Source organism: Pterocles gutturalis, unplaced genomic scaffold (assembly GCF_000699245.1).
Source record: "Pterocles gutturalis isolate BGI_N339 unplaced genomic scaffold, ASM69924v1 scaffold22794, whole genome shotgun sequence".
NCBI classification, from domain to species: domain Eukaryota; kingdom Metazoa; phylum Chordata; class Aves; order Pterocliformes; family Pteroclidae; genus Pterocles; species Pterocles gutturalis.
Window position 1 is genome coordinate 23,208 of NW_010131236.1, and position 16,669 is coordinate 39,876.

Here is a 16,669-nt window from a genome sequence, read left to right on the forward strand (position 1 = left end):
GCAGGAATAGAACATGAAAAACATTCTGTAAGAACTCCTCTCCTTCTTTATAGTGACCTATGTGACGTCTTGCTTGTAGTATCGTGTCCATATGACCAATACTGTTGAATCCAGAAAGTGGAAAATCAGCAGAAGTCAGTGGTTTTTCATCAGAAAGCACACTGTCAAAGATGTTATTCTCATCCATGGCAATATAGAGGTTGGAAGGAAAGAGTTTACTTGTACATGGAACTCCCAGGAATTGCAAAAATGAGTACAGCAGTTGACATTGAAGATCTGGATTAGAAAGCTGGATTAAAGATGGTCCGAGATCATCAAATAATACCTAAAAAAATCCAAATTAAAACAAACTCTGTTAATTTATACAATCAAATAAAATTAGCAAACCTGTAATTTATGTAATTAAAGTACCTTTTCAAGTCAATAAAGATTTTAAATTACTATTAAATGGTAACAGAATGTCATTCAAATTAAAAATAGACAAGTTAAACGAGCAATGCATTCTTCCAGTCAGACTGTAAATTTGCTCTTAAGAGATTTCTTTGCCCTTGAGTATCAAAGGCCTCCACAGAAAACCTATACAACGAAGGTCAGAAAGATATTATTGCTTAAGCCATTTAAGACATTTTTATTTGAAAATCAATGTCTGACTTGACCTATCAACCAAGAAGAAAAAAAACAAAACATCTGACATGAAGTCAACAAAGCCTTTGTTTATTTAATGCACATATCTTGTTAAACACTGATTTCTGCAACATTTCCACATACAAATGACAGAAATCGCAAAACAGCAAATCCAGACTATTTGCCTACAGTTCTTTTGAAAGTTTACCATGAGCTTCCCATGGATTTTTGAAGCCACAGCACAAAAATCTCAGGTAAGTTTTGGATTCCAAACAAAAAAGAGATTATTTTTTTTTCCAAATTAAGAAAAGGACTACTCCTCTAAAATATCCACTGGCAATGAATTCAAATTAATGGAAAATTTATCTTATAATAGAACACGAGGAGATGATATCACAGTGACCTGTCTTTCTGGATCTTCACAATCTTCTTCAGTTTCCTTCTTGGTTTTGTCTGGCCTCCAAGGTAACCAATGCCTTGCTTCACGAGAATATTCAATATCCAACCAAATATGCCACTTGGGGAGAGTTTTATCCTTTATTTCTTGATCCTCATCTATCTCTTCTTCATCATCATCATCTAAAATCAAATCAAGACACCCACACACAAAAAAAAATACTACAGAAAACTTAATCCACCAAATCCCAAAGGCCAGTCTTGACACACAATTTAACTACTCTAAAATGTAAACAAATACAGTGTTAATAAAACAGACACAAGGCAGAGCTGAAAATTTCCACATCACAGTTCTGGGTTTTGACACCAACTCTGTAAGAGTAGGAGGTTTCCAAACTTTTTGAACCAGTTAATCAGCATCAGCACTCCAACCTTCTCACAGAGGAGAAAACACTGACAGACTGTAGACCTCTTTTATCAACAGCAGATTGCAAACAAGAGATAGGAGTCAGTCATCTTTTTGTGCAACTTAGGTTATTCACTTCATACCTGGGCATACAATCTGAGCGTGTTCTATGAAAACTTATGTGCATAAAACATTTTGAGAAAGCCACTGTAAGTAAAAAGTAGTACTATAACGCTAAACATCGCAAACCAAGCTTGGCAATGTTGCTTTAAAACACCTAGTATTTTCAGCATTTTAATTAATGTGCAATTGAAACAATGAATGTAGCTAAACACACACAAAAGGAGGTGCTTAACTACATCCCACTTTTATGACAATCTTTCCAGACTATTAGATACAATTAGCATCTTTTTCCTATGACAGCAATATATTAATTCTGTACTGAAACTGATGAGCACCTGTAGGCTAAAGGAAAGCTTGTAGAGATTTTTCAAATATTTTTTTCTTTTTTGTTGTTGATGAAAAAAAATAGTATCAAAATTTATGGTTACCTGCACCATTTTTTTCAGTACAAAAAAATCAGGCCATTCCTACACCACCTCCAAATTCTTGATCCTGACATTTGCTATTAACTAGGTGAAAAACTCACACTCCTTGTTCTTAAGTTTCAGATAAAACAAACAGGTGGTGGCAAGATTTTTACTCTCTCTCCATTTTTTGTGATCTATAGCCTCTCCTTTAGTCAGCAACCCTATGAAAAATAACAGCATTTCCACGATCTAACCAAAGTTTGAAAAAAAATCAGTTTTAGAGATCACACTTGATTATAGATTGCAGCTGAACTTTTGGGCTTTACATACATGGGGAAAAGCATCGATACATGCTGGACCTGCCTAAGACTGGCAGTGGTCCTCTTCTCTACACTGAGTCTTCTCAATTTGTGGGCAAAACGTCTATAGTCATCAGCAGCAGAACTGCTGACCTCAGTTAAGGGCCAAGGAAATTCCATCTTAATCCAGCAGCAAGGGAAGTGCAGGAACATTTTTCAGTTCCTTTGTTTACTAAAAGCAGAGCCAAACTTGCTTCATTAGAGTTGCTACAGCAGCAGGAGCAGCAAAAGCAGAGACAGCTCATCTTTGGTCAGACACATTCCAGACTCCTGCTTCCCTTCAAGATGTATCTGTTTGAGAAGTAGTCCTTGGCATTAAAGGAAACATTGTAGACCAGAAGACAAGGTGGGACTAAACAGCAGCGAGGCATTTTCTGCTCACCCAGAAGCACTCCAGCCAAGTAAAGACGCAATTCCCTTGTTTTCTGCATCACATAGAGAAAGGTTTCCCTCCTATTTCTACTGTATATTTGCTATGAGGCACCAAAATCTGGTTCTACAAATAGAATCATTAAGCTAGGAATCCTTGATGCAACTATCATCTAATACTATAATCCCACTGAGTCTACCAATATGATGAAAGAGTCTTAAGGGAAGAAGCTTCCTTCCACTTCAGATGGGCATAGGTCTCAACCAAGTACTCACACCTTTAGCCTTTTCAGCACACGAGGATATGCCATCCTCTCCATTCTCATCCCTAGGAACAACAACAGTATTCCATAAACAATATCATACATACAACACTCAACACGTGCTCTTCCCTGTGAAGTGTGATATACTTAATCTTGGTAAATATTTTTTAAAATTTGTATGCAAAAACACGGCAAGAAACAGCTTGTATCATTCTAATCAAAACATTTAGAAGAACATATGGACATACAACTACACATACAGACACAGGCATACCAGGCTTAAGAGCAACCCAGCCACCCTTTTCTTGTTGATGCATCCATGCTTTCCAGCCTCTTGCTCCTTTTTCTCCAATTCGTGGTTCTCCACTATCCCAAAAGGGTTCAAAGAATTCCACCTGTTGTTTTGTGCAGGGGGAACCAAAACAAAACATATAACAAAAATAATTTTTGCTGTTGTACAGACACTACCTGGGTCAACTTAGTTTTTCCAGACCCTACAATCACTTATCTGGGTGCAACTTCTGTATCTGAAAACCTTAGATGCTGTTTAAGAATCAGCAGAAACAACTGAGTACACTTCAGCCCAGGTTGGATGAGGCTTTGCGCAACCTGCTCCAGTAGAAAGTGTCCCTGCCCATGGCAGACAGGTTGGAACTAGATGATCTTTAAGGTCCCTTCCAACCCAAACCATTCTATGATTCTATGACTCGATTACGTCTGTGGCACAGCAGGACTGTCATCAGCTCTTCTCATTAATATAAGGATTGTTTTTAAAAGGTATTAGGCTTTAAAGAAAGGAAAATACTTTTGTGCCAGATGTCCTATTCAGACCCAAAGTCCCCAAGATGTGGCTTTCAGAAACCAAATCTACCCTCCTCCCTATCTTCCATGGGATCATGAAGAATTTGGCTAATGGAATGACAACTCAGACAATCATACACCTACGGTGAAATCAAAATGTTAGAGTTGGACAGAAATATGACTGGACTGAGGACAAGAGGAAAAGATCAGTAAAGCCCTTCATCTCTCAGGTTTCAGGGTGGTCAGCAACTTCAGGGCACTTTCCAGTGAACCAGAAGTCCAAGGTTCTAGTCATGACTTTGTCACTGCCTGTATGCAACCTGTCACCTTTAGATTCATTAATTCCTCCCCCGCCTTGTGTATACTAAGCTCTAATGACCATTTCTCTCCTATTATATGCTTCTGCTGTGTACCAAACCTTGGTTTGGATATAGAGATGTGACTGTTAATACAAATATTAACATTAAAATTTACTCTAAGAAAAATCAAGCATCAACATATCAGAAAATGCAGGGCTTAAAGCAACTGCAAAAATCTAATTCTGCTCCTCATGGATTTATTCTTTGCTCCAAGTGAGAAAATGAACTGTGAAAACAGTACAGAAACAAATAATTCAAGACTGAGTCATAACACTTCTGTAAGAGGGCAGAATGTGCGATCAGCTGTTAATCTCGCATTTTCCTATTTTTAAGAACTACACCTTCCAACCCAAACACTATCCTTTTAAACTGAAGTTCCTTTCCGTCCCGCTTTTTAAAGAATTTTTAAACACCACAGATAATCATCTTGCAGTTTTTCAAATGACTGGAAGTATAATTCAAGCATTATCTGTATAACCATACCAAATCTCTCATCCTACAAGATAATTATGATTCAACTCTAAACTTCTGGCTTTTTAAGAGGACAACACTATTATTTAAATGACAAGATCGCTGTATTGGTGGGTAACAGCATTAATCTAGAGAGCAATAAATGGAGTCTCAGTAGCAGTTGCTGGGGAAGAAGGTGAGGTAGGAGACAGAAGTCCAATTTCTGCCCTCTGAAGTAGCCCAGCTGCCTAACTGGTGACCCTCCCTACCACTCATTAAAAAGGAGGCAGCTCCCAATAATTCAGTGGGATGATGGCAGCAGCCCCCTCTAAATATTCACTTACTGATTAGTGTTGGGGTGCAAGCCCAACATTGTCCCGAGCAAATCAAGAAAAAAAGTGACTTAGTACTTTAACAGAATAAACTGAATGCAATCTCATGGGTCAAATAAAAGATACTTTAAAGCATGAAGGTGTTCCTAACACCATCAGAGAATTACTGAAAACAACAGATAATGGAGAACTTAAGAAACGTTTGCAAGAACTGTCTGGAACGGAGAGATTATAGGTCCTATCAGCTTTCTCCACACACAGCAATAAAACAACTGCAGTTTTGGGGAAAAAAAACAGGGGAAGTGCTAACTAGACACAGACACTGGTCAGCCAGATCTTTTTTTTCCATCTTTAATTAGTTAAAAAAAATAAAAAAACATGAAATAACTGGTTATCACACTTCTATTACATACAGTAGAAGCAGCCATTTGGCATGTAGTTCCAGAGGACCTACAAGCATTTTTCCAATGCAAGCATCACCTTGAAAAACTGCAAAGTTGCAATTCAAAGTATTTCCCTATGTCCTTAAAAATTCACCAACATTTCTCTGTTACAGCATTCTCTGTAATGCACAAGGCCATATACTCATTTAAATGGAAATTGTTACCTGTCCCCTTGTTGGCAGATCTTTTACGCTGTCAGGTTTAAAGAAGGTGAAGTCAATCAGAGCCTGAAACAAAGACACTGCTCTCTCAGAATGGCCAGCCTGTCTCAGAAAGTGGCACTGCTGAATAAATATAGCTGTAAAGCAAAGATAAAATTTTAGTATTTCAAATAAATTTTGTTGCAAAGTATTTTATTACAGCCCACAAACATACAAAAGACATATATGAAGTGCCACAGAGCAGAACTGTTTTGGAATAGCACCAAAATCCAAAACACAAGGAGTAACTAGCATAAATGCATGTCAAAATTGTTGTAGTTTAATTAACTTTAAGATCTCCCACTTTAAATGCGCCAAAGGGAAGACTTTTTATTCATGCCATACGTGCACTGTCTTTGTTGATAAATAAAAGTTACATGTAATGGTCTCAATTTCACTTTACCCAACATCTTCCAGAGTCAGTTAAAGACCTCTTTGAAGATGCTGGGCATCATTGCAATACACACAGTAAGTGATTACAACAAAAATCCTTTTTGCCTCATTTACACATGAGATAGTTGTATTAGTGATACATTGATAATATATCATTTTCATTCCAACTGTCATTCCCATTTTCTTTTCCTTTACATAAGAACTCAGTTAAGAGAAGTCCGGTCTTTTGGTCAAAGTATTCCTGCTTGAAAGTAGAGTTCAATCCCTTGCTCTTCAACGAGTGATTATTTCTGTAATCACTGCCATATCCCTACTACACACTCAGCCTCAAGTCTCAGCTTAAAAAGGGAAGCAAAGCCCCAGTTTTTCTACCTATATATTTGCAACAAGAGTCTTAAATGAAAGAGATAACACTAGGTATTATAAACACCTCTGTTACTAGGCAGTTCATGGACATTTCAGAGATATTCCATCACTTTAAATTACACTCAAGTCTTAACAAAACAGTGGCTTCAAAAATCAAATTGCTTTAAATCATAACCTTAACCTGCTTGCAAAAAAAAAACCCCAAACCCATAAATCAAGACTTAACTCAATTTTCAGAACAGTTTTTCAGACACTATTTTTTCTTCACTACACCCATTGGTTTTGGAGGGTTTTAAACAATCAAATTATTTAAGTGACATGTAACAACATAGGTCAGCATTAATTGCTGCGAATGACCATCTCACTTTTTAATACTAAGAAGTGGCAAATCATTTACTCCTTTTACCCATATTCAAATTTACATCAGATATATGCACATAAAAATTTTAATTCAGCTAGAATATCCAAACTAGGCATTTCATCCCATTTTCCTGCAAAGTCAGTGATTGTTTCTGATAACAAAGACTCAGAGATTTCTGAAGATACTTAAACAACAAAAAGTATGTTTAAGTATGTAATAGAATCTTCCAAAAGCATTTAGCCAATTTAGGCACTGTGTCCGACCAACACTGAAAAAAGTTGTTCTCTCCTAGTTTCTCAGCTTCAGACAGATGAACTTTGATTAAAATAGTCTGAATGTAGAGAATATCTCATCAGAACTTGCTGCCAAACTGGAGCCAAAAATAAATTATGGCATAAGATCTTCTGCATGATAAAAAAGAAAAAGATATTTGAAGAAATGCAAAGATCAGCATTTTCTTAGTGGTATAAGCTGAAAACAGCACAAATGCATACTTAATTCAGTCCATGATGTTAAGTCACTTCTGCAGCTGAACTGACCTAAAAGATAAGGGTGTTTCTCCCTAACCAGTAGGTGTAATTGGAAAAACAGGACTGCCTTCCACATCAAAATTTGAGAGTGCTTACCTTCATCTGCTTTACATTAACAGTCTAGTAAATGTAAAAATATTATGAATTGTTATCTCAAAATTTAAGTTAAAACTGATCTATAATTTAAAATTATTTTATACCTGCTTTCTTAATTTTTTTTTTAAAACACCCACCTATTTCCAAGCAGATATTACTGTGTTGTCAATCGAACACTAGATGGCACAGTCTGCCCCTATTTGAAATTAGCTCTTAACAGTCTGTCATCAGCAAGGATCAAAAGCTGAAGATACAAGCCTACCAGACATCTACACTGCTACTCATCTCACAATTTTTGAAACTCTTTGTATATATCTATCTTAACAAACAATTTGGTAATCTTCCTAATAAGTACACTGATAGTTCAAATTCAGCCCAAGAATTAGATAGTTGAGTCATTAAAAAAAAAAAGTCTCAGATCAAGAAGTCTCCCCACTGGAAATTTCTCCACTCCTACCTATCTATTATTTGAAGTCCAAAGGGGGCAGGGGGGAACCCAAGCCAAAACCAACAGCGTCCATAAACAAATCACTAGTCTTAGTACAGAACAACAAGACATCAAGGGTGGAACAGAAACACAAACAAAGTTGAGTTCATTTTCATTTTAACCTATAGATATTGCCAGCAAACAAGTATTTTGAAAAATACCAATCAATTTAATATAGTTAACTACTTAAAGGACCTCCATTAAAAAAACAAAATTTCTCATAGCAGTTGACAAACAGTATTTAATGAATCAAATATATTTTGTGCAGGGAAACAAAATAAAAGTCAAACCTTCCTGTTTTAAAAAACAGATGCTGAATAAAACATTTGGCCTTAGAATCCTTCATTGTGGTTATCGTACAAAGTGACTGAAGTGCTGGAAATCAGACAGTAGAAGCAACTAGAAGCTGTCAGGCAGTACAATATTCACCTTCCAGCACACAATTTTTCCTTTACAGCACTTTTTCCAGTGCTTGATCCAAGATGAATCAACCAAAGGCCGTAAGAGATGTGAAAACCTGAAACTAATTTGTAACCCAGCATCTCAATCTATAAGTCCAGGCTTGATATTGCATAACAGCATCATGGCTCAAACAGCAGTTATGGGACTTGGATAAAAATAGAGGTTCCTTGGACTATGCCACACATGAAGAAATGTGGACTGCTTCATAGTAGTCTCCTCTAGACATAAAACAAATTTTAAAAGGAAAAAAAAAAACCCAAGCATATTCATGGTGGCACTAATATTTCCCCCTCCTCAGTGTATTCATAGATTAATAATCCCAATGACCCCCTGAAGTAAAGAAGCAAAATTGAAATGGGATAGGTTAAGTCATTTAGCTCCAAATAAATTTAAAACCCATGCCAGAACTGAGCATGAAGTCGTTTCTTCCCTGGATCCAGTCCATCCAGCGTCCTAACCATCTGACTAATTTTCCTTCCAGGGATGATTATATAATAAATTATAAGTGGTAGATACATGCATACAATAAACACAAAAGGCATGATCACAGGGTATTACAGTTTAGAACTCTCCATCTATGAACTGGGATGGCTCAAGAAAATTTCACATCAGACTTCCCATGTCTCTTTTCTGGATTAAAGCAATTAACCATAAATCCTTTGAACAAGAGCTGATTGTTTCTTTCATAAGTCAACCCTTTTTTTTATTTTTAATCAACATTTTTCAAAGATAAAAGCACATCTCTTGGCTGTTGGTTGCAATTCTCCAGCCTTGACATTTGTACTGAAAACTGGTCAGTACATTAGACTTTACTGGATGTTTTATCACAAACTCTCCTGAGGAAGAAAAGTATCTGCTGTATCCATATTTGGTTGGAATATCTGCTTCAATTCTCAGCTAAGAAATCAGGATGCCAGGCATACTGAAGAGAATAAAAACTTCCCGTAATACATAGAAAAGTCTATTCTTATAGAGAATGTTGTCAACTCCTATGAAGACTATCTGACCATAACATGAAATAGGAGGAACCTTACCTAGCATAGCTTCTTCTGTGCCAGGCAGTAGAGGATGTGATACCATGCTGCCATCCCGTACAGCTGACAATGTAGTCAAACATTTTCCATAGAGACTATTGACTTTTGAAACAGAAAAGGTAGTGAACTGACTTTGACAGAACAGGAGATATTTCTTCCACAGCTCTGGATTATTGGGATGTAAGAAAATTAGCTTCTGCCATTCTTTGATCACAGCTGGTGGCTCCCAGAATTCTGTGCAAAGCTTCAGCCTGGCAAGTTTCAGATCAACATTACTTGGATTGCTTTCAATTGCCCTCTCTAAAATAGCCAGTTTCTTTTCTAAGATTAACTTCAGTGATTTTCTTCTCACTTCCTGCTCTCCCTTACAGGCATAAGGGCTAGGTCCTCTCATTAATTCATCCTTAAAACAAAAAGAAAAATCATTACAACATTAGGAAGGATCAGGAGAAGAATGCTGATGTTCATGAAGATGAATTAACAGCTCATTCTTCACCAACAGAAGACACACAGTCATAAATAAATGAAACCATGTATTCATTACTTATAATAAGCAACCAGGTCTGTCAGAACACATACCTGAAAAGAAACAAATTCCATCCAAGCATTAATATCTCTTGGGTTTTCTCTGACCTTCTTGTTATGTTCTTCCACTTTTGTCATTAGAATGGAGCTAATGTTTATCCCAGGCTCCTGAGTTGCTTGCTGCATGCTTGCAGGCTCATAGTCTGCACTCTTGCCCTCTTTTCCTTGTAGCCACACTGTAGTTGAAGGATCATAAATCCCAAGAGGATTTACCTCCGTTGTGTCAGAAGGATCATCAGCTTCCATTTGGAAAACTGGTATAAAAGCAGTTGGCTCAGACGGAGAACTCTTCTTGCAAACAGGAATCCCATCTGTGTTCAGAATCTTCACGTTGTTCTTTGTGAAGTAGCGCTCAGGTCGCCTCTGTAATTGCTTCCTTTTTGATGTAGAACTGTCCCAAATTATACACTGTTTCTTTGCATCTATGCCAAGACAGGACTCTCCTCTCCTTTTATATCTTAGAAGGAAAAATACAATTAAACATCTTCTAAAATACACATTAGAAAAGATACCTCCTTTTTCAAAGAAAGCATGGAAGAAGTACTTTAATTCAAATTGATCCAAATAAGGTATGCATAAACCTTCAAAAGTGTAAGAACCTGGTAATCTTCTCCTTAAGACTTCAATTTACATATTTTTTCAGTGCCATCAAAACTTTAATTATCATACTAAGCCTCTTCTGAGTTCAACAGTATCTGTCATACTCAGCAAAAGAAAAAAATTTTTTTCCTCCTATCATTTCAAGACATGTAGACAATCCTGGAGAAAGAACAACAGACAGCGTTATTTAAGGCTATTTAGATTAGACTATTTTAAACTGAAAAATCAGACATCAGTAGTTCAGTCCAGTAATATCTTTCTGTATCCCTAAGCCTCTATCCATTTTATATGCCAAGAAATGGGTGAGGAGGTGGAGAGGAAAGAGAGACCAGGTTCATAAAGGCCACAATAATCCTATGGATTAAGAAAGGAAAATACCTTCTTAAAATATTACCAAGAATATAATTTCAGTGGCAGACATAGTGACATGCAGTGCTAAAATAACACTTTTCATCTCAAACAATAGCTGACAATCCAAAGGCGGAAGAAAATTGTAATGGATGATAACCAGGTAATTTTACTGCAAAGTTGTATACATTACAAAAATAAAACCGATAATTCCTCCCTCCTCCACAAATAATTACTTTTTATGTATAGTAAACAATTTTCCTTGAGAACATCAAGAAGTAAGTGTACATACATAATACACAAGCCCAGCATAGGCTCCTTGAGATGGGCTTCTCCATTAATGCGGGGAAATGTTCTGAAGCACCATCATAGTACCAATAACCCAAGGATGTTACATATGCAGTTTCATATAAAGCAATATGAATGCAGCAATGCATAAGATAGATACCCTTTGGTACAACAGCTGGGTGATCTAACACAGAATTTGTTTGCTAAGAAAATATCTGTACCCATTTTCTGCAAGGATATCAAACTATTCAAGTAAGTAAATCTCTTGCCAAATCTCATATTAAATACTCAGTACCTTAATTTCCCTTTCAGACACAGTAACAGAAAAATGGAGATCAAGAGGCACTTGCCCAAAGTGATGTTAACAGAACCTAGGATTTCTGACCTCAAAATCATGCTTTTGCATCAATCCCATGCTGCCACCTCCATATGGCAGTTCTACAAGTTCACATGCACTACAGAGAGAATGTTTTTACAAAAAAATTTAAATAATGCACTTTATTCCCATTATTTTATGGCATCTTTCGCATTTTAAAATATTTCTGCCCAATGAAAAGTAATAAAACCATTCAGTTCTCTTATTTTCTCATGTTCTACATAAAAATTTCATAGCCAGACTCAAGTTAATGAATCTCAAGATAGTGACTCTGTGATAGTTTGAATACCGAGAGAAACCAACATATTGTACCTTGCTATGTCCCCTCGATATAGGGATTTGTAGGCCCAGTTTGCAGGGTCTGGTTTCTTGTCTATTCTGAAGGTTTCTGCTGTGAAAGCTTGGATATCATCAAGCCAAACAAAGCGATTGCTGGTAAGATCTGATGTTTTCTTATCTAGACTGAAGAAAAGGAGAAGTATATTCTAAACATTGGTGAATACATTCAGCATTTACAAAACCCAGGAAATATTGCATTTCTGTAGTTCATAATAATTTAATTTACTCAAAGTCATGGCACATGATCCATCATTGCAAAGTCAGTCACACACTAGGAAAGAAACAACTAGCAATACACTAATAGGACAACTGAAACAAAACACTCCTTGCACTTCCAAAAATTGGATTTAGGATTATGAAAGGTAATAAAAAAATAAATAATATAAACTATAATCTAACAGCCATCTATTACTACTTTTAAAATTTGCTTTTGTTTTTCTTAGTTGTAGCATCTTACTGGAAGAGTATAATCTGTAAGATTATATTGATTAGCTGTAATTATGCCCATGCATTTGACAAAATAGCGTGCAGAGTGCTTTATGGATTATAGTTCTACAAATGAACTTAGGTGGAAACCGGCACCTGCCTCCAAACTGAACTTCCAATCTGAGGTCATGTTACAAATACGTAACTTAGTAATGAGTTTTACACTCTTGAGAAGCTTTCTAAAATTTCACAAGACCTATTGCATTTAGAGCAATTTTGTGGTTCAGATTTCAAAAACTGCCTCATGAAAACTCAGTGTTTTCTCAGTATCAACCATTTACGGAAAGAAGTGAAAATAGACACCCTGAAAGAACTTCAACCCTTCCATTTAGGCAAAGCACTGGCCGGCTGACCCAGCCTAGCAAACAGGTGATGAACCAGGTTCAGCACATAAGTCCATTACATCCAGACCAGACACTCTTCTAGCAAAGACAAGAATGACTGGGCAGAGCAGAATGGTGTTAACATCTGAATTATTTTTACTGTGCTTCCTCACAGCCAAGTAAGCCTTCGCCGCCACAACAAGCCAACAACCCAGTCTTCACATTGGAGGAAGTGAGGACAACTCCTCTAGTACCACTGCTGTTCTTCACAGGGAAACAACATTAAGAGCTCTTGGAATAGACACCTGCCCACAAGCCTATGCTCTCAGCTCTTGGTAAACCTGCCTTGGGAAAAGCAGTAAACTGGGGGAAACTTACTGCCTGGACTACACTCAGCTGTAACAACAATTCCTCAAAGTCACCAAATCGTCACCCTGTGCCCAGCAGCAGCGGCAGTGCTGTGAATTAGAGCCAGAGCTGCTGATGCTAAAGAAAAAACAGGAACTAGGGAATTAGAGAGGCAAAATGGACGCTCAAACTAGCAAACATGATGAGAAACAGTGAAAGGTAACTTATGGAGCCAGTTACATTGGGCCACTCAGAATGAAATTATGAAAAACCAACAGACTGAGAAAAGCACAGATAAATATGCCAAACCTGAATACTCGGTGTGTTCACAGAACTTCTTTTACTGCTCAAAGTTCATGCTAGTCACTAGATACCTATTATCTTGTTCCATCTGAAAATGACACCTCCACTAATTACATAATACTTCAGAGCTCCTGGAATTATCAAAAAAGATCTATCAAAACAATTTCAATTGTTCAAATATTCATCGAGATGTACCATGAGCAAGAAGTATGAAGCACACAGCATAGAGCAATAAATGGATGGACATAAATATTAAATCACACAACAAACTCTGTCTTAATATGAAAAGAAAAAGAAATGTTAACTCTGTGAGGAGGAAGTTATATCACAAGGCAAACACAGCTGTATGTTAAGACTTCTGCAGTAATTAAGAATAACTTTTAATGCAATCCCTCTCAGAACTCTCACAGTAAATCAAAGATCCATGAAAGGAAACAAGATGTTTACAAAAACTCAACATAAACCTCTACATGTCTTTGAAAATACATTTCATTACCACCACACCATGCTTTGTTCTGCAGAACAGTACTTCACAGAATATTTTAGTCAGAGTTTTTCAGATATGATTAAGCAAGTGTTTCTAATTCTATTTCCATTGCTTTGAATGCAGGTTTATCATATACAGCTTAGAAAAAAATTACCCACCACTGGCAAGACTAATTCAAGAAGCTGAAGAGACAAATACAAGAACACAACGAATTTACATCTGGCACAGTATTAATAAATACATACTTTGCTGCTGCTTCCTTTTCGTGATTTCTGCCACTTCTTGAGGCTTTGTCCTTGCTGTGCTTAGTGTCCAGGTCTGATTCGCTGCTACTAGAATCCCCTTTGGTTTTCTTTTTTGCCTTCTTATAGTGGTGATGTGTTTTCTTTTTCTTTTTCCTTTTCTTACTGGACTGTTTCAGACTCTCATCTGTATCACTTTCCCCTGACAACTCTGATCTTGAAGTAGTCCTGCTTGGAAGCAAGTACATATATTTATATACACCTATATATCTAAGTAGTAAAACTGTAAAGAAATATCACCATAAGAAAGTTCACAGTTATTTTACCCTATACCTTTATGCTCCCGGTATTTTCGGAGAAGAGATTTAGCAGCAACACATACAATGAAAATGATATAAATATGCATTAAATAATAACTATATTTTTCAGCTGCTGGAATTATTGACAACCAGTCTTAAAGTTTTAATTGTCAAAGGCATTTTGATGTGTGATCTATATAAGCATCCACTTGTTATCATTGCCAAATTAAGTAAAATGACCAATCTGACTGATAAAATTTCCTATCTTTGCTAAGACAACTTAGGTCAAGCTAAAAGAATGAGAAATCTTTCAGGGTGACCTGCAAAAGAAAAAAGTCTGCACTTTCTTTTCCTTGTTTCTTTGTAATTTACATAAGAAATATCAAAAACATACTTCAAAAATAACTTCAGATTAGGTATTCAAGTCTCATCTCTCAAAGAACAATTTTTGATGACTACTGAATTAATGTTACAACATAATACAATAACAAACACTACATGCAAAAGACAACTGACTTACAGAGAGATCACACAGAATCCAGATAGTTTTGACAAAACACAGGTATGTGATTATACATACTACATACACTCCCATACTTAATGATTGACTGAAATAACAGAGGTCTCCTCTAACCCTTAATTAAAGCACAAATTCCAGTTTTTCTGGAATCTTTCAATAAGAGAAAGGAGTGACAAGTCTTGAATATTCTTAATACGTCAATAAAAGAAAATACAATGTTTCAGAAGCAAGGCACCTCAGAAAATAATCTTATACAATTTATTTAAGAACACCAAGACAAAAGAAGCTATGGAAGAACCATTATCGGGCCTTTAAAACAAAGACACACAGACTCTCCCAAACCAAAAGCCCCCAAAAAACACCAACTACGTTGGAGTAGTTAGCTTTGATTGAACTGAGAATGTACCCCAGTAATAGGCAAAAAGATCAAACATTTCTCAGTACACTATTTTTTGGCAAATTCTTTTTCAAAGATTAATGAAATATGGTGGATTTCCTGTGTCATTCTATCTGAATAGTAACTTGTAAATTCCTCACCTTCATGACATTAAAGTCCTGAAAAGCTTTGAAGAAATATAAGCAGAATATGTCTGATAAACAGAACAGTGATTGCATTTCAATCATACAATGCATGTAGATGTAAAAATAAGTACACAAAAAGATGTATTCAGGTGTGATTGTCATTAAAAAGATATTCTCTACCATGACCACCAACAGTCATCGTAAACACAGGAACTTATATCAAATTAAAAGTTACAAGTTTTTGAACGTGGCTACTGCAACTTGATTCAACTAATTATTAAGCATTAATTATCATATAGAAATACCACGTATAGCAACTATTTTAGTGAAGGTATTAAAACTAGTTCTTAAGCAAACAGGGCTGCTTACAGCTCATTTTTGTAAAAGAATACATGATCAGCATGGTCTACACAGCCGGACAACCTGATACATGTAACATTTAATTAATTCACATCTTCAACTCCTTCTTAAAAAGTAAAAAACTTGACTGTGAAATGGCTGATTGTGATTTCTCTGTGAAAAGCAGTTCAAAGATTACACTTAATCTTTACATAATTTCAAGGGTCACTTAGGACTTTGAAAAGCTAATGAAGAGTCATGATCATTCAGTTCCCTTTCCATTCCAAAATAACAATGATTTAAATGCAGCTGTGAGAAAAATAAAATGGGAATGTAATTGCACAAGTATAACTTCTCATTATTTTAAGTTAAAGGACATGGAAGCCTTATTCATACTTTTATATATGACTCAGGTCAGACCTTTTTAAATACTGAACAATGGAATGAAAAGCAGCCCTAAAAGCTCCTGATTTTTATCTCAGATAACAAAAAATAAGCAGGACATAAGAAAGAGGCTATTTTAAAAGGTATTAAAGTATATTCTACCTTATTAGTGGTGATTTTTCAGAGATGAGATTTGTAACTTCTGTAGTGCGCTTATGCAGTAATAGCGCATCTTCTGTAGAAAAGCTTCGGTTACTAAGCCAGTCCAACTCTGCAAGTAAATAAAAGTGTGACATCAGTATAAATTAGCTTTCTGTGCTTTTTAAAGTTGGGAGTTAATCTAGTCAGTAGACAGCTAAATTCGCAGCAAATATCACTTTGTCATGTGTAATAATTGAGCATATCGGAAGGCAGTCCATGTAATTTCCATTTATCAGAACACTAGGTTTTAATCAGATAAAGTATTTAGGAGCTGGAATCATCCCCTGTTATCAATCTAAGCTTTAAAAACCCTGCTATTATAATAATACTTTAAAGTTCATACTGAAAGCAGATGTTTTATACACTGCTATATATTTTTTAAAAATCCAAACCATCCAATATTAATTTTTACCATATA

The 16,669-nt window shown here is 36.1% G+C and overlaps 1 protein-coding gene across 1 annotated transcript in view; it reads right to left on the minus strand.

Annotated features, from left to right (window-relative positions):
• Positions 1 to 16,321, minus strand: part of NRDE2 (NRDE-2, necessary for RNA interference, domain containing) — a gene marked incomplete at its 5' end in the record, with an annotated part of 27,041 nt that extends 10,720 nt beyond the window's left edge. The window contains 9 exons of the mRNA XM_010080553.1: positions 9 to 325; positions 1,028 to 1,203; positions 3,222 to 3,342; positions 5,497 to 5,630; positions 9,262 to 9,664; positions 9,841 to 10,303; positions 11,771 to 11,920; positions 13,990 to 14,214; positions 16,213 to 16,321. Of these exons, the coding sequence (XP_010078855.1) occupies positions 9 to 325; positions 1,028 to 1,203; positions 3,222 to 3,342; positions 5,497 to 5,630; positions 9,262 to 9,664; positions 9,841 to 10,303; positions 11,771 to 11,920; positions 13,990 to 14,214; positions 16,213 to 16,321 (2,098 nt within the window). The remainder of the gene's footprint in view (positions 1 to 8; positions 326 to 1,027; positions 1,204 to 3,221; positions 3,343 to 5,496; positions 5,631 to 9,261; positions 9,665 to 9,840; positions 10,304 to 11,770; positions 11,921 to 13,989; positions 14,215 to 16,212) is intronic.
• Between the last annotated feature and the right edge of the window lie 348 nt (positions 16,322 to 16,669).